Here is a 24,661-nt window from a genome sequence, read left to right as displayed (position 1 = left end):
CTTTCTTGTATGCGGTGTTTGACACTGTGGGCCGGACCCTGTCATAGAAAAGTGGGGCTGGAAGGGCCAACCAGAAGTCAGCTAGTCCGTGTCCCACATGCATGGAAGCAGTTAGCGGTAACTGTTTTGCTCTGTGCTGCCAACTTGTGACCAGAATCCAAAACCAATGGACACATTTGGTTAGATGCACCACCCATTTTTCATAACCCAAGATCACACCCTCTTGGAAACTGCACCTTTATATTCCAAGGTGGAAAGGAGTGAGGGTTATCATAGAATATCAGGGTTGGAAGGGACTTCAGGAGGTCATCTAGTCCAACCCCCTGCTCAAAGCAGGACCAATCCCCAACTAAATCATCCCAGCCAGGGCTTTGTCAAGCCTGACCTTAAAAACCTCTCAGGAAGGGGATTCCACCACCTCCCTAGGTAACCCATTCCAGTGCTTCACCACCCTCCTAGTGAAAACGTTTTTCCTAATATCCAACCTAAACCTCCCCCACTGCAACTTGAGACCATTACTCCTTGTTCTGTCATCTGGTACCACTGAGAACAGTCTAGATCCATCCTCTTTGGAACCTCCTTTCAGGTAGTTGAAAGCAGCTATCAAATCCCCCCTCTTTCTTCTCTTCTGCAGACTAAACAATCCCAGTTCCCTCAGCCTCTCCTCATAAGTCATGTGCTCCAGCCCCCTAATCATTTTTGTTGCCCTCCGCTGGACTCTTTCCAATTTTTCCACATCCTTCTTCTAGTGGGGGGCCCAAAACTGGACACAGTATTCCAGATGAGGCCTCACCAATGCTGAATAGAGGGGAATGATCACGTCCCTCGATCTGCTGGCAATGCCCCTACTTATACAGTCCAAAATGCCATTAGCCTTCTTGGCAATGAGGACACACTGTTGACTCATATCCAGCTTCTCCTCCACTGTAACCCCTATGTCCTTTTCTGCAGAATTGCTGCCTAGCCATTCGGTCCCTAGCCTGTAGCAGTGCATGGGATTCTTCCGTCCTAAGTGCAGGACTCTGCACTTGTCCTTGTTGAACCTCATCAGATTTCTTTTGGCCCAATCCTCTAATTTGTCTAGGTTCCTCTGTATCCTATCCCTACCCTCCAGCGTATCTACCACTCATCCCAGTTTAGTATCATCTGCAAACTTGCTGAGGGTGCAGTCCATGCCATTCTGCAGATCATTAATGAAGATATTGAACAAAACCAGCCCCAGGACCGACCCTTGAGGCACTACACTTGATACCGTCTGCCAACTAGACATGGAGCCATTGATCACTACCTGTTGAGCTCGATAATCTAGCCAGCTTTCTATTCACCTTATAGTCCATTCTTCCAGCCCATACTTCTTTAACTTGCCGGCAAGAATACTGTGGGAATACTCTTATGTAGCAGCACTTCAAACTGTGGGGTTAAACAACATTCCCATCTCTGCCACTGCCTGGCTATGTGACCTTGGGCAAATCACTTTGCTTCTTTGTCACTCAGTTTCTCTCTGCACCCTTTGTCCAGTCTAAGACTGTAAACTATTTGGGATAGGGACTGCCTAACTGTGGCCACGTCTTCACTATGCACCACTGACGATGACGTGTAAGGTACGTATAGCTATGCACCGTGGTGAAAAGCAGGTTGCGTCCATGCTATAGTATGTAGCTACAAGTGTCAATGAAAGGCTCTGGCAGAGGAAGGCAGCAGGGAAAGGCTCCATCCCTGCTGCCAGAGGCTTTTCCTGCTGGAGGCTATGCATGTATGTACATTACACACCACTGAAAGAAGCATGCAGTGTAGATATACACCCTATACATGTACAGTGCCTAGCACAACTGAACCCCAAACTCTTCTGAAGCTCCAGGTGTTGCTGTAATACAAATATGTAATAGGCTATCTGGGCAACATGCATCCATGTGCTTTACTCTGCCCTCTTTTCCATAGCTGTCATGACTGGGACGTGGGCAGGCTGACCCAGTAGGGGCAGGTAACACAGTGGATGCAGCCCTGAGAAGGAGAAATCCAATTGCACAGACAATTTCCTGCTCCTCTGCTTGGTTTCAATAGGAGCAGGGAACCAATCAGGACTCCTGGAGTTCCACCAATGAGAGCCCAGGTCTGGAGTCCTCTGTCAGGGTTGAGCTTCTCATTCTGGCAACTGTTACCAGGTCTCTAGGAGCCAATAAGTTCTGACCGGCTACCTCAGAGCCCTGTGGACCAGGGTTTGGGACCCGTGGTCCCTGATGACACCTAATGATTTTTCTCCCCTTGTCCATTGCACATTCTGTCCCACCAGCCACTGTGCTGGTTCTCTGCTCTCCTGGTTTAAGTCCCATTGATCTTCCTGACTTGCCCCTGTGTACGATTGTCCTTCGGCTCTCTGATTACGTGAATAATTTCCAATAAATAGCCACATCAGAAAAATGGCAAACTGATCCCAGACCACCCGTGAACAGCGAATGAGGCTGAATGTGCCAGTTACATCATGTGGTGGGTGCTCCATGTTTGTATCCATATGAACAGATGAAGGGCCAGTCAGTGGCCCTCAAGAATATGCCGGGTCAGTCCTGGCTTTTGAATAACCAACACAACTTCTTCTTGTCTGCTGCTAACCAGCTAACCAGCTGCACACAACAAGTTACTTGCCGTGGATTATTCATGCAGCTCCAGCATTGTGCAATCTCTAGGCAATGACTTATGGGTTTGTTTAGGTCTAGCACTCGCCGGCGAGGGGACTCTGTGCCTAGCTTGTGGCTGGTCAGAAGGAAGTGCCTGCACACTCTGAACCAGAGGAAGGCATGTGGAAAATCTGGACGAGCCAGACACCCTGAAGAGTGTACAAATAGGGTTTCACTACATACCTCAGCTTTCCTTAGCACAGGCTGACAAGTGAATATACACCCGTTTCGCTGCTGGTGGGGTTTGTGCTGTGTGCAAACCAGGACTAGAATCATCACTGGTGTCCCAACAATCCCTCTCTAGGGCTGAAATGAGGAGTAGCACACTCCTAATGACCGCTTTGCATTGACAACATGGCAAGAACTAACGGAGGTATTGTGACTCCACCATTCTGGGAAGAACCGGCAGCTGGCGGGACAGTGGGGACCAGACAGACGGCATATAAGAAGCCTTCTAAAAAATTGTCCTTGGGTGAATGGGTGGTTTAGGTTCCCCAGATGCTGAGCCCCATCCCGCTTCCTCTCAGAACATGACCAGACCACCCCACTTCCATGTATTCCTAGTGCTCCCTGGCACTAGCCTTTCTCTCCCTGCTGTTACCGCAACTCTGAGGATGTGATCTAACCCTATCTCCAGCCTGTTTGCAGGGTCTGTGGCTTCTAGGGACCCCTCTGCGTGGGCTGGAAAGTGGAGTCAGAGCCAAGTGGGACATGGAAGGGAAGGGCATTTAGGGAATCACTGTCATGCTATATCCGGATGGGAATCAGGGTTGGTCACCACTGCCCAATGACCCCAGGTGCTGTCTGGAATAGCATCACCTAGACAATTTATTTCTGAAGCAGAGAGCTCAAATCTCCCAGCTCCTCCTCGCTTTCCACTCCAGGGATGCTAAGCTCCAAAAATCACCACCAATACTTGTACAGACACATCCTTACACAGCCCTGCCAGCGAGGCCTGCCCCCTGTGACATGGTGCGTAAAAGTGGCTTGCTCTTTAAGGGAAACTCCTCCCACATTTCAGTTGCTTTTCTCAAAATAATAGGTTCCAGGAAAGGCATTTGTTTCCCCCGTGCCTGCCTGAAACCCACTCACAGGCATCAGGGACTGGGCTGGAGAAGAGAAGGAGCAAAGGTAATGGGGAAAGCGGGACATCGCTTTGGTAGGCTAAAAAGAGAGAAATGGCTAAAGTGATTGTGAAACTGAAATGCAGAGTGGACAGCTGACAACTGTGAGTTTAACATTCCTGCAGATCTTGGGCAATCAATCAGCTCCATTTCATTCCCTTATTGCAGCTGGATCTGTTTCACATCACTGAGTGTTAATAGGAATCAGAACAAGCTACCACTATATTTATAGAGAGAGTGAGCATGTGTGCGATATTTCTGTCCATAAAGGTGGCCTAGTCTTCTCTAATAAAGTTCTAAGCCATTCTGCTGAAATGCTGTGGTTTCTGCTCGCCGACAGCTCTATGCACTGAAGAGGTGTGCTCCTTCTCTGCCGCAGGAGACCATGGTACAGAGAGTGGCAATCATTGGAGCTGGCGTGAGTGGACTGGCCTCCATTAAGTGCTGTCTGGACGAGGGATTGGAGCCCACCTGCTTCGAGAGAAGTGATGACATCGGAGGGCTCTGGAAATTCACAGTAAGTGGGAAGCTCATTGGCGGATGACAAAACATTATGATTTCAGAATACGGCTGGTGTTGTCGCATCCCAGCTGTCACTCCATTCTGCATACGCCCTGTCTTGTATCTTACTTTCCCTGATGCCTATAGACTGGTTTGCTCTTCAGGAGAAGCATCTGTTCATTGTTTAGAACAGATTACTAACTTTTGAGCACCATATCTTTCTATGGCACTTGCACAGGGTGGTGAAATCTGTGCTAATGGTCACTTTACTAACCACAGTCACAGCCACAGACTCATTTGGAGTAGAGGGGAGCTGTGGGTGCTCTGAAAATCAGGCTGTCAGTCCCTGTAAAAGTTCCTTTGTGTTAATCACAAGGTGCTGTGCAACCACATGTTAGAACAGCCAGAAATGTAACTGACCCTGTGGAGGCTTTCTTGAGATTTTACTGCTTAAGAGTTAATTAGATGTCTTAAAAATAAAGCAAACTCTAGTTCCGGCTTAATGCTTTTAGAAGCGAGGCTGAGGGCACAATTTGGGGACGGGAATCCGAGCCAGCTGTGTCTGAGCCAGGCAAACTCAACTCTTACTCGTTTACTCTGGCAGTGAGTGGGAGGGAAGTTGCGTCCGATGATGGTGCCACGTGCAGTCCTTATCAGACCTTGCTGTCTTATCAGAGCCCTGCGCCCTAGCCGCCCACCCCTGGAGTGCAGGGAAGGAGTTTGGTTTTGCTTTACTGTAGAACCGAAAGCTCGACTCCTTGCTGGGTTCCACCACCCCTGAAGGAGAAGAACCTTTCAGTACCCCCGCACCCCAAAGTGACCCTCCTGCATGTATGTTCTCTGTGGCAGTCGGCAGACTTGCAGGAATGAATCTAGACTCAGCGCAGAGCCATGTTATAAAAAGACTCTGCCTGCAGGACAAAAGTTGACATCAAGCACTGCAACTTTCTTCTTGTTGCCCTGCTCTCATGACCTGATCCTCCCGACAGCACAGACAAAGCCGTGACTCTGATAGGGGCCTTATTCAAAGAGCTGCTTATTGCCAGATCACAGGGGTTTGTTCTTCATTCTCTCACTTGGGCGAAGGAATAAGGCCCACAGTGAACTGAATCTCATTTCCATTGTGCTTGCAATGAAATGTTGCGAGGCAGTATGGGCTAGCAGGAACCAGCACCTTCGGCCTTCCAGTCCTGCTTCTGACACTTGTTAACCATGTGTACGGAGCTGGACTTCTCTGCCTCAGTCTCCCCATCTATGAAATGGGGTACTGACAGGACTAATGTTTGTGTATTGCTGCAAAGATGTGCTGACAAGGGGACAGCTCACACACACACATTAGCACTCGTGGGAGGGGGCTTTGGAAGCAGACGTCTGAGAGGGTTTCCTCATGAAGATCCTCCCAAGCAATAGAAAAGGCGCTACCCATAAACTTTGCTGATTTTCTGCACCAGCCGGGCCCCTGTTGTCTCTGGCATAGGGGCTGCATTGCCCCCACCCTGAGAGGAGCAGCTTCCCAATCCTCAGGGGAGAGGCTGCAGAGAAGTTAATGTAACCTGGGGCTTTCTTCCTTTTTCTGATGGTTCTTCGTGGGGCCAGAGAGGGGAAGATGCGCCCTTATCCCCCAACCCACATAGTCGCCTTCCCCTCCCCCAGCACAAGCCTCAGACTCACAGGAAGAACCACCAGGGGGCAGAGAGCTGCCAGAGCCAGCTGAGGCTTCCAAGGAGTAACTAGGAGACAATGACAGGCCAGCACAACCCAGAGAGAGCCTGGACAGAGAACCTAACCCTTCTCCAGGAGACGAGGCGGCCATCAAAGGCCAGAGCTGGAATGCAGGTGTGCTAGGTGTCATGGGTGCACAACAGGGGCATAGCCACGGGTGGGAATGGGTAGGCCATGGCCCACCCAAATCTGAGCAGGGGTATAGTCCCTGGAGTGTCACTCGGGCACCTGAAATCCAGGGCGGAGCTATGCACCCGCCCTTCAGAAAGCCATCCTCTGGCAGCTCTGCCTTGTCATTTTCTGAGCCGCCCCATGCGCGTGCCCAGCTTGGGAGGTGAAGCCCTGTGTCTGGGGGCACCCAAGGCTAGGAAGAGGGTGTGGCATCGAGGGAGAAGCTGAACTAGCAGGTGCTCGGGGGCTGCCCGTTGCCCTGTGGCGCTCTCCGCACGGCTCATCCTCTGCACGGCTGGAGGCAGGAGTGAGGCCGGTCTCTCTGCAGTGTTCCCAGGAGAGGATGCACTTTGCTGGGCAATTCAGTAAGAGTCTGGGCCAAGCTGTGTGCACAGGCAAGCCCCTGTTCATACCCCTGCAGCGCAGCCAGAGGCGACCTCGCACAGGGGCCATACGGCCTGCAGGAGATGCGAGCCCCCAGCTGAAGGGCAGCAGCCCATACCCCGCAATGAGGCAACAGCACCCTCTCTTCCCCCGCTGCAGAGTCAGGGCACAGCCGAGGGGATCAGCACTCCCTGGACAGGCTGCACAGCCAGTGGGCATGGTCAGTGGATAGCACAGTCTGGCATTGCCCGTCCACCCGAAAGTCAGAGCCCACCCAAATTTCCACTCCTAGCTACGCCACGGGCGCACAGGCTCGGTGCTCTGGAGCCGCTCGGAATGGAGCTCAGACAGGACCGTTTTGTAGTGTGATTCCCCTCACGGCTCACTCTCACTAGGGCAGCCTCCTTTGCTTCAGCGCCTCCCGGGTCTGCCCTCGGAGCGTTCAGCACCCCTGTTCACGCCGGGAGCTCCCCGCAGGGAGTCCCACTGGATGGGACACCTGGGGAAGCCTTACATGCCCTCTCCCCCCAGCAGGGCCATGCACCCCCACGCTGCAGTCAGCAGTGACTCCCAGCCAGCGTATAAAACAGAAGGTTTATTAGTCGTCTGGAACACAGCGTAGAACAGAGCTTGTTAGCACAGAAAGTAGGGGCATTCAGCAAAGACCGTCTGGGGGGATCCAGAACTCAGAGCCATGGGCTCTGCTCCCTGAGTCTCAAACCAGGAGCCTGACTTGCTTCCAGCAGCCCACCCTCAGTCATGCCCTGTTGCTCCTGGCCTCCGCCTCTTTGTTCTCCAAATCCTCCGGCTGGCTGTTGCAGAGGATGGGCCCTGGCCATCAGTTGCCACGATACAGAGTGCCCAGCTATTGTCTGGGCCCAGGGAGCTAGACAGCAGTCACACCTGCCCTCTAGGGTCTCTGCAACGATCACACACCTTTGTCCCACCACCTAGAATAGATACTTGTGCAACACATAAGGAAAACTGAGACACACAGAGAATATTCAAACAAAACATTAAGAGAATTCTCTCTTTGTCACACAGCTACAGCAACACTTGCATAAACAAAAACGCAGGAGCGCTTGCATTGCCTCTACGCACCACTTCTTTCTGCACCACCCTTTCTTTTTAAATGTTGGAATGGAGTTCCATCCGGAGAGGCCCAGATTGACAACTCTGGAAACCAAAGACCTCTCTAGATGCCGTTTCCTTCACTCTGCCCTGTAACCATGCCTCAACACCAATCTGCAGGCTCCATCTCAAGGAGAGAGAAGGGATTTCACTCCCTTTGCCCACTCGGACCATGGCTACTGCCTTGACAACAGTAGGTCCAGTTAGTACCAACTCAGAGGGTGGTTTTTGTGGTGGAACACCTGGCTGCTTGGAATGGGTGTGAAGCCACTGTCTAATTTCACAGAGGGTGCTCACATTGTATCCATATCATATTGCATTACCAAGGGATGCTTGGATTGGAGTTGTCTAGGCTGGGTGGTCATACTGCTGAAACGGATCTGGGCGTGATAGTGAATCACAAATTGAATATGAATCACCAATGTGATGCAGCTGTGCAGGGCCGGTGCAAGGATATTTTGCGCCCTAGGCGAAACTTCCACCTTGCGCCTCCCACCCCCACCCCTCCCCTCAGAGCATCACTTATTATAAACTTTCAAAAATGAATACTGCATAATATGGCATTGTTCATTAGAATTAATACATATTCGGCTTGAAAATTTATTATTTTCATTATTTAGATTACATATTTAATGAAAATAAATGAATAACCTGACAGGGTGTGGGGCTGGCTGGCTTGGGGCAGGGGGGTGCGGCAGGGGTTGGCTGGAGACAGGGGTGTGTGGGGCTGGCTGGTTTCGGGCAGGGCAGGGGATGCGGAGCTGGTTGGAGATGGGGTGCGGGGTTGGCTGGAGACGGGGGTGTGGGGCTGGCTGGCTTCGGGCACGGGGGTGCGGCAGGGGCTGGCTGGAGACAGGGGAGTGCGGGGCTGGCTGGCTTCAGGGAGGGGGGTGCTGCAGGGGTTGGATGGAAGAGGGACTGGCTGGAGGTAGGGGGTGCGGGGCTGGCTGCAGGCAGGGCAGGGGGTGTGGGGCTGGCTGGCTTCGGGCAGGGGATGCGTAGCTGGTTGGAGATGGGGTGTGGGGTTGGCTGGAGACAGGGGGTCTGGGGCTAGCTGAGGGCAGGGTGGCAGGTACCAGGGCCATCCCTAGATATTCTTGGGCCCTACGCAGCCCCCCCCGCGTGGGGGGGTGCCCCAGGCCTCCGTGGGGGAGGCGGGAGCGGGGGGGAGGCCCGGCTTCCATTGGGGGGGCAGGCCTTCGGGGGGCCGGGGCTGGCTTGGGGGGCAGGGGGAAACTACCCCCCAGCACTCGCCGGCGGCATGGCTGGGGCCGGGTGTCTGCTGCAGAGCTCAGGGGAGTGGGGGCAGGGCGGGGCTGAGCAGGGGCTGGGCCCTGGGGAAGAGCCAGAGCAGCAGGGAGCAACACAGCGCCCCCGGCGGCCAGAGGAGGAATGACATCACTTCCCGGCCGGCCGGAGCTGATCAAAGAGGGTTACACATTTAGCCGGCGCCGGGTGAGCATCCCAGACATTTTGGGCACCGCTTTTTGGCACCTTCAAATCTTGGCGCCCTAGGCGGCTGCCTAGTTTGCCTAGTGGATGCAGCGGCCCTGCAGCTGTGAACAAAGCTAATATCATTATGGGGTGTAGTAACAGGAGTGTCGTATGTATGGGAGGTAACTGTCCCACTCTACTCGGCACTGGTGAGGCCTCAGCTGGAGTACTGTGTCCAGTTCTGGGCACCACACTTTAGAAAAGATGTGGACAAATTGGAGAGAGACCAGAAAAGACCAACAAAAATGATCAAAGGTTTAGAAAACCTGACCGATGAGGAAAGCTTAAAAAACCTGGGCACTTTTAGTCTTGAGAAAAGAAGACTGATGGAGGGACCTGATAAGTCTTCAAATATGTCAAGGGTTGAAGGTAGGAGAAATGATGCATTTAATCTGCAGCAAGGGAGATTTAGGTTAGATATTAGCAAAAACTTTCTAACTCTAAAGGCAGTTAAGATTTGGAATAGGGTTTCTAGGGAGGTTGTGGAATCCCATTTTTGGGAGGTTTTTAAGAGCAGGTTGGACAAACACCTGTCAGGGAGGGTCTAGGTTTACTTGGTCCTGCCTCAGCACAAGGGGCTGGACTTGCTGACCTCTCAAGGTCCCTCTGAGCAGTGCAGGAAATACTGTTGGTGCTTTGGGAAGTGGCACTCTTCCCTCTGAATCAATATTGAACATGTCCCTAGTGTGATGTTCAAGGGGGCACCAAGTTGCTGGAGGCGTCGTCCTCCAGATGAGATGTGACACCACTCACAGGATCACTTGTGATCATTACAGGGACCTGTTTGTATGAAACTGGGCTTTAGCCCCAATATCCTGGCCAAATTCCAAACTGGTCGTTTCCACTCTGCTTCTGAACTCTTCCCCTGCACTTCCGGTTAAGGGTGGTATTCTTCACCCCTGTACTGCAATGGTGCTGTGCGCTCGAAAACAGCTGCCATGGGACACGTGATCATTAACCCACCTCCTGGGGTCCTGCATAGAATCATAGAAGATTAGGGTTGGAAGAGACTTCAGGAGGTCATCTAGTCCAACCCCCTGCTCAAAGCAGAACCAACACCAACTAAATCATCCTAGCCAGGGCTTTGTCAAGCCAGGCCTTAAACTCCTCATTAAACTCTTGCACATTAAACTCCTCGGGCGAAAGGTGCAATAATTCCATCACATCCAGAGCTTTCCTATGGAAATGGCATTTGGTCCCCGGCCAACTTCTGTCTGATCTGAATTGGTGCCAGAGTGGCCAAGGCTGCGTAGCAACTCATTTAGACCCCAGCGTTTTGTAAGTATAATTGAGATTGTTTTCCAATGTGCATTACATTGCATTTATCAACATTGAATTTCATTCATGATGTCCCTAGCCTCTGTTTGACAGAAGCTAGGAATGGGCAACTGGGGATGGATCACTTGGTGATTACCTGTTCTGTTCATTTCCTCTGAGGCACCTGGCATTGGCCACTGACAGAAGACAGGATACTGGGTTAGATGGACCTTTGGTCTGACCCAGTATGACCATTCTTATGTTCTTATCTTTCATTTTCTTGCCTAGTCACTCAGTTTTGTGAGATCCCTTTGTAACCCTTCGCAGTCTGCTTTAGACTTAACTATTTTGAGTAATTTTGTAACATCTGCAAATTTTGCCACTTCACTGTTTACCCCCTTTTCCAGATCATTTATGAATATGTTGAACAGCACAGGTCCCAGTACAGATTCAAGGGGGACTCTGCTATTTACCTCTCTCCACTGTGAAAACTGGGCGTTTATTCCTACCCTTTGGGTATGTCTACACTACGAGAGTAGTTCAATTTCACTTAAATCGAATATGTGGAATCGATATTGCAAAGTCGAACGTGTGTGTCCACACTAAGGACAGTAATTCGACTTTGTGAGTCCACACTAACGGGGAAAGCGTCGACATTGGAAGCGGTGCACTGTGGGCAGCTATCCCACAGTTCCCGCAGTCCCCGCTGCCCATTGGAATTCTGGGTCGAGCCGCCAATGCCTTCTGGGTAAAAAAATGTGTCGAGGGTGCTTTTGGGTAACTGTCATCATCCGTCCGTCACTACCGCCCTCCCTCCCTCCCTCCCTGAAAGCGCCGGCGGGAAATCAGTTCGCGCACTTTTCTGGTCAGTGACAGCGCGGACGCCACAGCACTGCGAGCATGGAGCCCGCTGCGACCATCGCTGCAGTTGTGTCCGTTGTCAACGCCTCGCAGCTTATCATCCACCTTTCCCAGAGGCAGATGCAGATAAATCGGGCGAGGAGGCTACGGCACCGCGGTGAGGGCCTGAAGTCTGAGAGTAGCACAGGCCTGTCAGAAAGCACGGGACCCAGCGCCGAGGACATCACGGTGACAATGGGTCATGTGGATGTTGTGGAACGGCGATTCTGGGCCCGGGAAACAAGCACGGACTGGTGGGACCGCATAGTGCTGCAGGTCTGGGATGAATCCCAGTGGCTGCGAAACTTTCGCATGCGGAAGGGGACTTTCATGGAACTTTGTGAGTTGCTGTCCCCTGCCCTGAAGCGCAATGACACCCGGATGCGAGCAGCCCTGACTGTCCAGAAGTGAGTGGCCATAGCCCTCTGGAAGCTTGCAACGCCAGACAGCTACCGGTCAGTCGCGAACCACTTTGGCGTGGGCAAATCTACCGTGGGGGTTGTTGTCATGCAAGTAGCCAACGCAATCGTTGAGGTACTGCTCTCAAAGGTAGTGACCCTGGGAAACGCTCAGGCCATCATAGATGGCTTCGCCGCGATGGGATTCCCAAACTGCGGTGGGGCTATAGATGGAACTCACATCCCTATCCTGGGACCGGACCACCAGGCCAGCCAGTACATTAACAGAAAGGGCTACTTTTCAATGGTGCTGCAAGCACTGGTGGACCATTGGGGATGTTTTACAAACATAAACGTCGGATGGCCGGGCAAGGTTCATGACGCTCGCGTTTTCAGGAACTCTGGTCTGTTTAGATGGCTGCAGGAAGGTATTTACTTCCCGGACCACAAAATAACTCTTGGGGATGTGGAGATGCCTACAGTGATCCTCGGGGACCCAGCCTACCCGCTAATGCCCTGGCTCATGAAGCCCTATACTGGCGCTCTGGACACTGAAAAAGAACTCTTCAACTACCGGCTGAGCAAGTGCAGAATGGTGGTGGAGTGTGCTTTTGGCCGTCTCAAGGGGAGATGGAGAAGCTTACTGACTCGCTGTGATCTAAGCGAAACCAATATCCCCATTGTTATAGCAGCTTGCTGTGTGCTCCACATCTCTGTGAGAGCAAGGGGGAGACCTTTATGGCGGGGTGGGAGGTTGAGGCAAATAGCCTGGCTTCTGATTACGCCCAGCCAGACAGTCGGGCGATTAGAAGAGCCCAGCGGGACGCGCTGTGCATCCGGGAGGCTCTGAAAGCTAGGTTCCTGAGTGAGCAGGGTAACCTGTGACTTTTAAGTTTGTGTACAGAGAAGCTGAACCTGCCCCCGTTTCTTTACCCAGTCAACGTTGACTATCCTCTCCAGTTACATACCCCCTTCACCCCCTTCCAACACACGTTTAAAAATAAAATGACTTCTATTTTGTTAATGGACACCGTTTTCTTTATTACTGTTTTCGCGGGAATGTTTTAAACCTGGGACGCAGACTGTGGTGGGGAGCGGGTGTAGTGTACTGATGCAAATGACGCTTCTAAACTGCAGGAATGACAGGCTCCGCAGTGGTGGACTGGTTGTTTCAACGGAGCCTGCCAGCCCTCCTGATGGGGACTGCGTGTATGTGGTGGCTATGTGACTTTGTGGCAGGGGGAGGAGGGTTACAGATCCCCTGCTGCGTGGCTCTGTGATCCAGGATAAGGACCGCTGCATAAGATCTGTAACTGCCCTCCCCCGCCACAAAGTCACAGAGCAACACCCCCCCCACACAGAACATGAAAACCACCTCCCAGACTGACCAGGGTAACTAGTGACTGCACTGTGTGTGTGCCCTGCTGCTGTCCTGTCCAATTACCAACCCCCTTCCCCCCCTTCAGACAGACTCTCCTCTAAAGAACATGATGGAAACAGTAATGAACAGAAACGTATTTTTTATTAACAACCACACATGAAACTGGGGGGTGAAACTTGGACGGGGGCTTGGGTGAGGCGGGAAGGAAAGGACTTTTCAAATTTTGGGGAATGAGAGCCTTCTGGTGCTTGAGCAGTCTGCAGGGGTGGAGTGAGAGTTTTCACGGACTCTGCCGCCCCTCCTTCTTTGGACTTTGGGTGAGGAGGGTATGGGACTTGGTGGCGGGGGAGGGTGGTTACAGATAGACTGCAGTGGGGCTCTGTCCTCCTGCCTCCGTTCCTGCAGAACATCCACAAGGCGCCGGAGCGTGTCCGTTTGCTCCCTCATTAGTCCAAGCAGCGTTTGAGTCGCCTGCTGGTCTTCCTGCCGCCACCTCTCCTCCCGTTCCATGTGTGACCGGTGCATTTGGGACAAGTTCTCCCTCCACTGTGTCTGCTGTGCAGCCTGGGCTCGGGAGCAGCCCATTAGTTCCGAGAACATGTCCTCCCGCGTCCTCTTCTTCCTCCGCCTAATCTGCGCTAGCTCTGGGAGTGTGATGCCAGGCTGGGTTGGGAGACAGTCGCAGATGTGGCTGTGGGAATGGGAAAAAGGGAGTGAATTCCTCAGAAAGATAAATGTAGTTGTGAACAAAGAACATAGTCTTTCTCTGTGAACAAGACCATGCACAGCACCTATCACATGCGCACTCAGGACAAGGTTGAATTTTCGGCCCTCACATTCAGTGCCTGGGGTCTTGCACTGCCGATCTGAGAAGCGGGGCAGGACACCGGAATTTGTGTAGCAGGCAGACATGGTAAGCCGTAGACTTGTGGCTGCTTAAAACTTTAATAGTAGCACTGGCCTCCTTTCACATTGAAAGCAACGCCAGTCCCTGCTGCCAGCAATCCGGCAAGCATCAACTCTGCCCCGGTCCCACCCCCTCGCGGCTGTCCCAGGGAAAGATCCCTGTATGCCGCCCCTCTCCCGCCTCCACCACGTGGCTGTAAACTGGCGGTTACAGTTCTGTAAAGGAACGGGCAAGCAGTCCCAATACTAACATTCCCCTACCTAATTCAAAGCAGGTCACCATGAGCGACATCACCCTGATGAGGATCTCAGACAGTGATAAAGAAAGAATGCTCCGGGAAAGCCTGCAAAGACCAGGGCCGTATGCCGCCATGCTCTGTAGGGCAATGATCCCGGAGTACTTGATTGTCTCCTGGCGCGGAAACGTTTCATACCACGGAGGACCCAATAAGGCCGCTCTCCCCAGGAACCTGATGCAAAGGCTTTCCAATTACCTCCAGGAGAGCTTCGTCGAGATGTCCCAGGAGGATTTCTGCTCTATCCCCGGACATGTAGACCGCATTTTACTGTAGCTGCACTGGCAGGGACTAAACAGTAGAGCGGCTTGGGCAGAACAATCATGCAAAACCGGACATTGTTAGATTTTTTTTTAATAGTTGCACTGCCCGGGACTGAAACGTTAAGCGCCTAGGGCAAACTAATCATGAGAAACCCATTGTTGGTATTGTTAACATTCCTGTTCTGTTAAAAATAAATGTTTAGATGTTTAAAACACTTACTGGATGATCCTTCCCCTGATTCTGTGTCCGGGTTAACGGCTGGGGACGGTTGGTAGGGGATCTCTGTGAGGGTGATGAAGAGATCCTGGCTGTCGGGGAAATCAGCGTTGCAAGCGCTGTCGACTGCCTCGTCCTCCTCATCTCCTTCCTCATCTTCCCCGTCCGCTAACATGTCTGAGGAACCGGCAGTGGACAATATCCCATCCTCAGAGTCCACGGTCACTGGTGGGGTAGTGGTGGCGGCCGCACCTAGGATGGAATGCAGTGCCTCGTAGAAACGGGATGTCTGGGGCTGGGCTCCGGAGCGTCCGTTTGCCTCTTTGGTCTTCTGGTAGCCTTGTCTCAGCTCCTTGATTTTCACGCGGCACTGCGTTGCATCCCGGCTGTATCCTCTCTCTGCCATGGCTTTAGAGATCTTCTCATAGATCTTTGCATTCCGTCTTTTGGAGCGCAGCTCGGAAAGCACAGACTCATCTCCCCACACAGCGATGAGATCCAAGACTTCCCGATCAGTCCATGCTGGGGCCCTCTTTCTAGTCTGAGATTGCACGGCCATCTCTGCTGGAGAGCTCTGCATCGTTGCCAGTGCTGCTGAGCTCGCCACGATGTCCAAACAGGAAATGAGATTCAAACTGCCCAGACAGGAAAAGGAATTCAAATTTTCCCGGGGCTTTTCCTGTGTGGCTGGTCAGAGCATCCGAGCTCGGACTGCTGTCCAGAGCGTCAACAGAGTGGTGCACTGTGGGATAGCTCCGGGATCTATTACCGTCGATTTCCATCCACACCTAGCCTAATTCGATATGGCCATGTCGAATTTAGCGCTACTCCCCTCGTTGGGGAGGAGTACAGAAGTCGAATTTAAGAGACCTCTATGTCGAACTAAATAGCTTCGTGGTGTGGACGGGTGCAGGGTTTATTCGATGTAACGGCGCTAAATTCGACATAAACGCCTAGTGTAGACCAGGCCTTTGTTTCATATCTTTTAGCCAGTTACTGAACCCATGACTGCCTACTTTGCTTAAGACCCTTTGGTGAGGAACCTTGACAAAGACTTTCTGAAAGTCCAAGGACACTATATCCACTAGATCGCCCTTGTCCAAATGTTTGTTGATTCCCTCAAAGAATGCTAACAGATTGGTGAGGCATGATTTCTCTACAAAAGCAGTGGTGAGTCTTCCTCATCATGTAGTGTTCATCTATGTGTCTGATAATTCTGTTCTTTACATAGTTTCAACCAATTTGCTTGGTACGGAAGTCAGGCTTACTGGCCTATAATTGCCAGGATCACCTCTGGAGCCTTTTTAAAAAATCAGTATCACATTAGCTATCCACCAGCCATATGGTGCAGAGGCTGATCTAAGTGATAAGCTACACACGGCAGTTAGTAGTTCTGCAATTTCATATATGAGTTTCTTCAGAACTCTTGGGTGAATACCATCTGGTCCTGATGACTTATCACTATTTAAGTTATCAATTTGTTACAAAACCACCTCTATTGATAGCTCAGTCTGGGACAGTTCCTCAGCTTTGTCACCTAAAAAGACTGGATCAGGTATGGGAATCTCCCTCATGTCCTCTGCAGTGAAGACCGATGCAAATAATTCATTTAGCTTCTCCATTATGGCCTTGTCTTCCTTGAGTGCTACTTATGCACCTTGATTGTCCAGTGACCCCGCTGATTGTTCAGCAGGCTTCCTGCTTCTGATGTACTTAAAACAAATTCTTTTTTGGCCTGCCTAATTATGCTTTTACACTGGACTTGCCAGAGTTTATGCTTCTTTCTATTTTCCTCAGTAGGATTTGACTTCCAATTTTTAAAGGATGCCTTTTTATCTCTAACTGCCTTTTTTACTCTGTTTAGCAATGGTGGCATTTTTTTGGTCCTCTTACAGGTTTTTTTTTTGGGGGGGGGGTGGTATACATATAGTTTGAGCCTCTTTTTTGGTGTTTTTAAAAAGTTTACATGAAGTTTGCAAGCATTTCACTCTTGTGACTGTTCCTTTTAATTTCTGTTTAACTAGCCTCCTCTCATTTATGTAGTTCCCCTTTTTGAAGTAAAATGCTACTGTGGTTGGTTTATTTGGTATTTTCCCCTTATCAGGATGTTAAATTTAATTATATTATGGTCACTATTACCGAATGGTTCAGCTATATTCACCTCTTGGACCAGATCCTGTGTGCCACTTAGGACTAAATCAAGAATTGCCTCTCCCCTTGTGAATTCTAGGACTAACTCCTCCAAGAAGCAGTCATTAATGGTGTTTAGAAATTTTATCTCTGCATCCCGTCCTGAGATGACATGTACCCAGTCAATATGGGGATAGTTGAAATCCCCAATTATTATTGGGTTTTCTGTTGTTGTAGCCTCTCTAATCTCCCTGAGCATTTCACAATCCCCATCCTAGTCAGGTGGTCAGTAGTACATTCCTCCTCTATACTCTGAGTATTCAAGCATGGAATTTCTGTCCATAGAGATTCTGTGGTACAGTTTGATTAATTTAAAATGTTTATTCTATTTGACTTTATGCTTTCTTTCACACATAGTGCCACTCCTCCACCTGCACGACCAACACTTCATTCCTATATATTTTGTACCCTGGTAGTACTGTGTCCTATTGATTATCATCGTTCCCCCAAGGTTCTGTGATGCCTATTATATCAAGATCCTCATTTACTACCAGGCAGCCATTTTAGTATTTAGACTTCTAGCATTTGTGTACAAGCACTCATAAAACTTGTCAGTATTTAGTTCTCTGCCTTCCAGTGGCGTAATTGTCTGGGACTCTTTTTCATTTGACTATTGCTCTTCAGTTCCTACCTGTACTTTGTCAACTTCTGTCCTCTCCACTAAGATATAGAGAATCCCCTTTCCACAGAGTTGGCGCCTATGTCCACTTTAATAGATCCTCCCCTAAGGGATGTCTCTGTCTGAACCATGAGCTCCTCCACACCAGCTTTCCCCCAGCCCTTAGTTTAAAAACTCCTCTATGACTGTTTTCATTTTACATGCCAGCAATTTGGTTCTGTTCTGGTGTAGGTGGAGCCCATCCTTTCTGTACAGGCTCCTCCTTTCCCAAAAGGTTCTCCAGTCCCTAATAAACCTAAATCCCTCCTCCATCATCTCATCCACACATTGAGACCCTGCAGTTCTGCCTGCTTTACTGGCCCTGGGTGTGGAACTGGAACCATTTCAGAGAATGCTACTATGGAGGTCCTGGACTTCAATTTCTTACCTAGCAGCCTAAATTTGGCTGCCAGGCTCTCTCTCCTACCTTTCCCTATGTCATTGGTTCCTTCATGTACCATGACCATCGGCTCCTCCCCAGCACTGCACATAAGTCTGTCTAGATGTCTCGAGATCCCCAAGCTTTGCACCTGGCAGACAATTCACTGTGCAGTTCTCCTGGCCATCACTTGTTCAAACTTGTTGACAGTGATATTGTGTTTAAACAACAGGGTTGTGGTTTCTCTGCCTGTCACTTAAGAATAGCCAGGCTGTCACACAAAGAGTCATTAATCTGTTTGCACCTGAGACAAAGCAGAGGAACTTTAGGGGGATCCTGTATTTCTTTAATCTGTTAAATTGAGTGCGGTGAATAAAAGCAGGGCCCATCCCAGATGTTTATAAAGCTCCTTATCTCAACAGGTAAAGATACTCCTGTATTTGCAGCGAAAATCCAGCTAAGGAGCATGCAGTTGACAAAGGTTCAACTCCCTTTCTTGCACCTCATTGCCTGTTAATAGGGAGCTATGTGTTTTGTTCTGTTTTCATTACATAACCCTTCTTACTTCACATTCCCATTTGCAGAGCACAAGTACAAATGCACACATATCAGGTAACTTTAAACACTCAGCATGAATTGGCAACGGCCTACTTTAACCCTTAGGTCACTGGCAACTTCCCGACTACCGATCAAATTAGTGCTTAGCACATAAGTATCAGTGGGGCTATCTACTGTATCCCCATCTTGCCAATGCAAGATTCTTCCCACCCGTTTTATTTCTCAATGCCTTGGTCAAGTTTTAAACCTCCTAGGAGATTAGTGCTTGCCCTGTAATAGGTGGCAGTATGATATTCAGCCATTCATTGTCTCTAGGTACGCCTATACAGCAAAAAATAAAATAAACCTATGGCAGAGAATCTCGTAGCTCAGGCTACAGCACTAAAAATAGCCACGTAGACGTTCTGGCTTGGGCTGGAGCTCTGTCTCTGAAACCCACCCCATGGTGAACGGGAGAGACAAGACTGGAACTCAAGCTGTGTGGAAGCCTGTTTGTTTTTCAGTAACATGTAGCTGTTTTCTTTAATAAATGCCTCCCGGTGAAGACAGTCGGCGATTCCATATATCATGACATGCACCACTTCCCCTGTGAGACTAGTACACAACAAAATAGATCTGTCAGGCTGTTCAGTCCAACTCTTTTTTTCTAAATTACATACTATTTCTCCCAGCTAGTTCCCCCTGCATCATCCTAACCAACTCCAGCCACAGCCTGCACCCACTGGAATCAATGGGATTTTTAGCACTAATTTCAATAGGGTCGCATTAGACCTTTGCATTTCACCAGCAGACAAAGCCAAATAGCCACACATAACAGGGTTCAAAAAAGAACTAGATAAGTTCATGGAGGATAGGTCCATCAATGACTATTAGCCAGGATGGGCAAGGATGGTGTCCCTAGCCTCTGTTTGCCAGAAACTGGGAATGGGCGACAGGGGATGGATCACTTGATGATTACCTGTTCTGTTCATTCCCTCTGGGGCACCTGGCATTGGCCACTGTCGGAAGACAGGATACTGGGCTAGATGGACCTTTGGTCTGACCCTGTATGGCCATTCTTATGTTCTTAATTTTCTGCATTTTCCACATACCGAACTCTCATGTTCGTATTAAAGGGAGTTTGATTAAGGCACTACCCTTGTCCCTCTGAAAGCCTGAGTTGAAATCCTGCCTCGGATCACAGTCAAGACACGTGTGATTTTGTCATCCTAGCTCTCAGAGTGGGGGCAGTAAAAGTGGGTCTTTAAATAGGGACAGGTGGGGCCTTGTGGATGAGCTCAGAGAGGTTGAACCAGGCATAGGTGGCTGCGAAGAAGGAGGGGATTGTGCAAAAATCTGACGAACAAGCAGACAAGGAAGGGGGTGTTGGTGGAGCAGAGGGGATGGGGAGCCAAATTCCTTGCCCTGCTTTGAGCTTTGGTTTTATGTTAGCAGCTCTCTGCAGCAAAGAAACCACAGACCTCCTGAAGACCTGAACTGTGGTCTCGGCCAGTAAATGGAGGAGGAGTTGATTATAATAGTCTGCATCTGTTTAGTGTCTTTCATCTGAGTATCTCAAAGTGATCTTAGCTAGCATAGTATTATTATTCCCCTTTTATAGATGGGGAAACTGAGTCACAGCAGCCTTGTCTCTCTCAGCAGTGAAGTAACTTTCCCAAAGTTCCACAGCTGTCCCGTGGCAGAGCTGGGAATATAACTCAAGTCCTGGTTCCTGGTCACCTTCCCTAGACAACACTCCCTCCAACTTTGTTTTAAAGAGTATTGATTTGAAGTTATGCGTATGTTCTTTCTTCCCTGCCTGTGATAGAATCTGAGAGGCGCTATGAAAGGAGCATAGGATTGGAGAAGGCAGCAGCACTTCTGCACATCTATTATATTAAAACTTAGAGTCCTCTTTCTTGACTGGATTTATTTTTATACCAAACATTTCTGTCCGTCCTTGTTAGGATTTGGCTGGTGAATTCTGTACTCTGTAATTACATGGTAAAAACATGGGCCCTGATTCAGCAAAGCACTAAAACACACACTTAATTTTAATCCCATTGAAGATGGGATTTAAGCATCTGCTTAATTTGAAGTCATACTCAAGTCCACCCCTATTCAGCAAAATGTGCTTAAGTGCCTTGTAGAATCGGGGCTTAGGGGTCTGATCCTGCTCCCATTGAAGTCAATGGGAATTTTGACCTTGTAGCGTATTTCTCTGTAATTGTGGGATAGCCGACATTTTGACTAGCACACTGGAGTTCAAACCAGGCAGGTACCTCTGGAGCTAAAAGGATGAGTTTCCCCACCTGGAGCTGAAGAGTCAAAGCAGACTTACCCAGATAGAGAGCGGAAGATGGCATGCACACGGACCATGGGTTACAATGGCACGTCTCCAAATAACCCAGTGTTGCTAACCCCAGGTGTTCAAAAATCATAAATCAGACCTGAAAAGATCACGAGATTGGCATAAAAATCATGATTTTTTTTAAATGGTAAATCTGGGGTTCTTCTTACTTGCCTCCAGGGGACACTCAGGTCACATTTTCAAGCTTTTCTCTGCAACCGTGGGCTACAGCTTACTCTGTTAAAAAATGAAAGATTAGATTCTCATGTCATCACTTGCTTCCAGGAGCTGGGGCTTTAAGATAAACACAAAATGTTGCAAGTTGGCAACACTGGTAGCACACTGTAACTCATCATCAGCTCACGCTTCTCATCTTACGTGTGCAGGAACGCTGGATGAAGCATCCCAGGTAAGCTGAGAATTGTGTCTCTGTAGCTAATTCTTTAGTGAGTGAATCTCCACCATGTTACAGCAAGTCTTGCAGTCACCTTCTGTGCAGATGTTTTTGCTGTTTTGTTAATTATTATTATTCTCTGTAGGAACATGCCGAGGAAGGTAGAGCCAGCATTTACCGCTCCGTGTTCACCAACTCCTGCAAAGAAATGATGTGTTTCCCTGACTTCCCTTTCCCTGATGATTTTCCAAATTACATGCACAATTCAAAGCTCCAAGAGTACATCAGGATGTATGCCAAGCACTTTGCTCTTTTAAGATATATAAAGTTCAAGGTAAGACTTAGAGCTGCTAAGGCCAGTGCATGGTGGGCCGGAATCATGGCTTTACCTACTTCCTGTCCCCATTAGAAGAGTGGCTCCTAGTGGCGGAATAACTCACTCCCAGTCCTTTATTCCTCTGAGGGCAGAGGCTGGAGTTCTACCCTTGCTGACCTCGTTAGATGAGTACCATCAGGCCTTAACTGACTAATTCAGAGCAACGAACAAATATAATCAGTCTGTCTGCTGGTAAGGGCAAATGGGTCACACTGTGCTTCTCAAAACATCCCCTCTGAGTCTGGCTTCTATCTACACAGTGTTTTGGTGGTGGAGTAACTGAATGTTAGACAGGAGACACACAGGGTTTAAATACAAGTTAAGCCTTCCTCCTGTTTATAAAATAAATGTTTCGGTCATCCAATCAAAACAATCCCGTGTGGCTTAGATGACATCACACAGCGAGAACAGTGAATTAAGTATAGCAAAGAACTGGTCCTGAGCAATCCATTCATGGGCTGAAATTTACCTGAAGCATTAATTGACTGAGATTTAATAATGAACAAACCTGTGAAAATCAGTCTGCTATTGGGTGAACACATACCAAAAGGCTACATTTGTCCAACTCTGATTCCAAAATGTCACCCAGATCAAAGTGATTATTATTATTTATCTTTATTGCAATAGCACCTAGGACCCCAGGCATGAACCAGGACCCCGTTGTGCTAGGAGCTGTACGAACACAGAACAGAGAGACAGTCCTTGCCCCAAAGAACCTACCTTCTAAGAATGGTACATCACTGACAACACATCTCTGTAACTGACTTCCATCTTTGTAAGGTGTCGCTTTGGCGAAGCAGTAAGGGAACGCCAGGCAGGAAAATCAAAATAATTTGGCATGTTGTTATTGGGGTCAAGGCCAGTTCATTAGCTCTTACACATGTATTCCAGAGTGAAATCCTGGCCCTATTAAAGTCAATGGCAAAACTCCTATGGAGTTTAGTGGAGCAAGGTTTCACCCAGCTCTCTACTGTGAATCCAGTAAGACCGATGACATTTACAAAGCTATCTGCCTGCAGAATCGTGTGCCGATGAATACAAACTCATGTGTTTGTTTCTTTTAAGACTATGGTCAGCAGTATAAAAAAACGCCCCGATTTCCCTGTCACCGGACAGTGGGATGTTATTACAAAACAGGACGGGAAGGAAGAGTCAGCTGTATTTGATGCGGTTATGGTTTGTTCGGGGCATCATGTGTATCCAAATTTCCCAGTTGATTGCTTCCCTGGTGAGTTGTGTGTGTGCAATGCATATATTACAGCAAGGACTAGTCAAAACATTTTCATCAGCACATTGAGGAGGTTTTTTAATTGAAAAAACTAAATTTTTGGAAATGAATTCAGTTTTCAAAAACTTCACCAAAACCTGAAAATTTGTACTAATAATGATTTTTTGAAAACAAAATCATTTCAGTTTCCTCTCTTTCATAGGAAATTCAAAACAAAATTGCAGAAAATTGTGTAAAATAATTTTACAATTTCACACAAAAAATATGTTGTATTCCTTGTAGTTGTAGCTGTGTCAGTCCCAAGATATTAGAGAGACAAGGTGGGGGAGGTCATATCTTTTATTGTTGTGAGAGAGACGCTTTCGAGCCATGCAGACCTACATAAGAGTTTTGTGTGGCTCATAAGCTCATCTCTCTCACCCACAGAAGTTGATCCAATATAAGATATCACCTCGCCCACCTTGTCGCCCACAAAAAATAAGCATTTTTCAACTTGTTCTAATTATAGCTTTAAAAACTTGCCAAACCTTCTTAATAACTGTTTAGTTCAGAACTATAAGCAGTATTAAAAACCAAGACCATATAATTGTCAAGTACAATGTTAGCAATTACGTTATATAAGCCCCAGCTTTTTGTTTAGAGAAACATTATGCAATGGTATAGTCATCAAATTTTACTATTTGGCAGGGCATTACGAAGGCACAGGATTAATCTCTTTAGAACAACTTGGAGAGGGTGTTTCTGGGGATTTTGTTCTGTCCTTTGTTCATGTTAACAATTCAGATCCTCTCAAATGATCAAGGCCTATTTTCAAATGCAATGTTTTTTTATGCAAGCAAGTGTTCTCTTGTCTTGGGGTTGGAAGTCTCACTGCAAAATGTGCAGGGCCAGATTCTGCTCTCAATGACCTCTGAGTGCTTCTATTATCTGCAATTTCATTGGAGTAACTGGATTCTTGACATGGCAATCAACTAAGATGCTGTGGCAGAACCTTTATGCCTGGTGAGGATGAGGATGCTTTGCATCTACGAAGTGCTTTCTGTCCAAGTGTCTCAACATTCTTTACCAGTGTGAGTGAATTCAGCCTCACCGTACATGATTTTACAGTTGAGAAGACTGAATCTCAGAGGGGTGATGGGTCTCATTTGCACAGCTGCTGAGCACCCACCACTCCATCTGCAGGTGGTCAGAACTTTGAAAAACTAGACAAGGTGGAAGAGCTGGACACGGAACCAGCACTACTGGCTCCTGGTCCTGTGCCTTAGACTGTTTCCAAGGCAAAAAAGAACCCCCTTGAACTATCAAATCCTAGGAGGAGTTTGTAGCACGAGTAGTTTGAACCATCCTTTTTGTGACTTGTGAAATGAGCAAATCTGCTGTGGAAATCAGATAGAGACTAAATGCCGAACCCCACAAATTACTGCAAAGGGGTCCAGCTGCAAGTGGGTAAAATCTATCCCTTTAAATATCCAGATGAACTCATTTTACTTTCCACTTTTCCTCAGGGTTAAGGACGTTTAAAGGTAGCTACTTCCACAGCCGGGAATACAAGGAACCGGAAAAATTCAAGGGGAAGAGAGTGCTTGTGATTGGACTGGGAAACTCTGGTTCAGACATTGCTGTGGAACTCAGTCACACGGCCTCACAGGTACAATTCCCTGTCTTGCTGTGGAGTTGCTAGTTCTCATTATTGAGGTACAATAATTGAGGGTTTCAAAGCTGTCTCATCATG

General features: G+C 48.7%; 1 protein-coding gene across 1 annotated transcript in view; it reads left to right on the top strand.

Moving 5' to 3' along the window:
* The first annotated feature begins 3,711 nt into the window (after positions 1–3,711).
* The window catches only part of LOC113404976 (dimethylaniline monooxygenase [N-oxide-forming] 3-like), a 29,428-nt gene continuing 8,478 nt past the window's right edge, over positions 3,712–24,661 (top strand). The window contains exons 1-5 of the mRNA XM_026656165.1: positions 3,712–3,803; positions 4,176–4,313; positions 21,471–21,659; positions 22,767–22,929; positions 24,435–24,577. Of these exons, the coding sequence (XP_026511950.1) occupies positions 4,182–4,313; positions 21,471–21,659; positions 22,767–22,929; positions 24,435–24,577 (627 nt within the window). The 5' untranslated portion in view covers positions 3,712–3,803; positions 4,176–4,181. The remainder of the gene's footprint in view (positions 3,804–4,175; positions 4,314–21,470; positions 21,660–22,766; positions 22,930–24,434; positions 24,578–24,661) is intronic.

The sequence above is a fragment of the Terrapene carolina genome, unplaced genomic scaffold (genome assembly GCF_002925995.2).
Source record: "Terrapene carolina triunguis isolate 2854851 unplaced genomic scaffold, T_m_triunguis-2.0 Scaffold212, whole genome shotgun sequence".
In the NCBI taxonomy this organism is placed as follows: domain Eukaryota; kingdom Metazoa; phylum Chordata; order Testudines; family Emydidae; genus Terrapene; species Terrapene triunguis.
The sequence above is the reverse complement of the archived record's forward strand: the minus strand, read 5'-3'. Positions and strand labels throughout refer to the sequence as shown.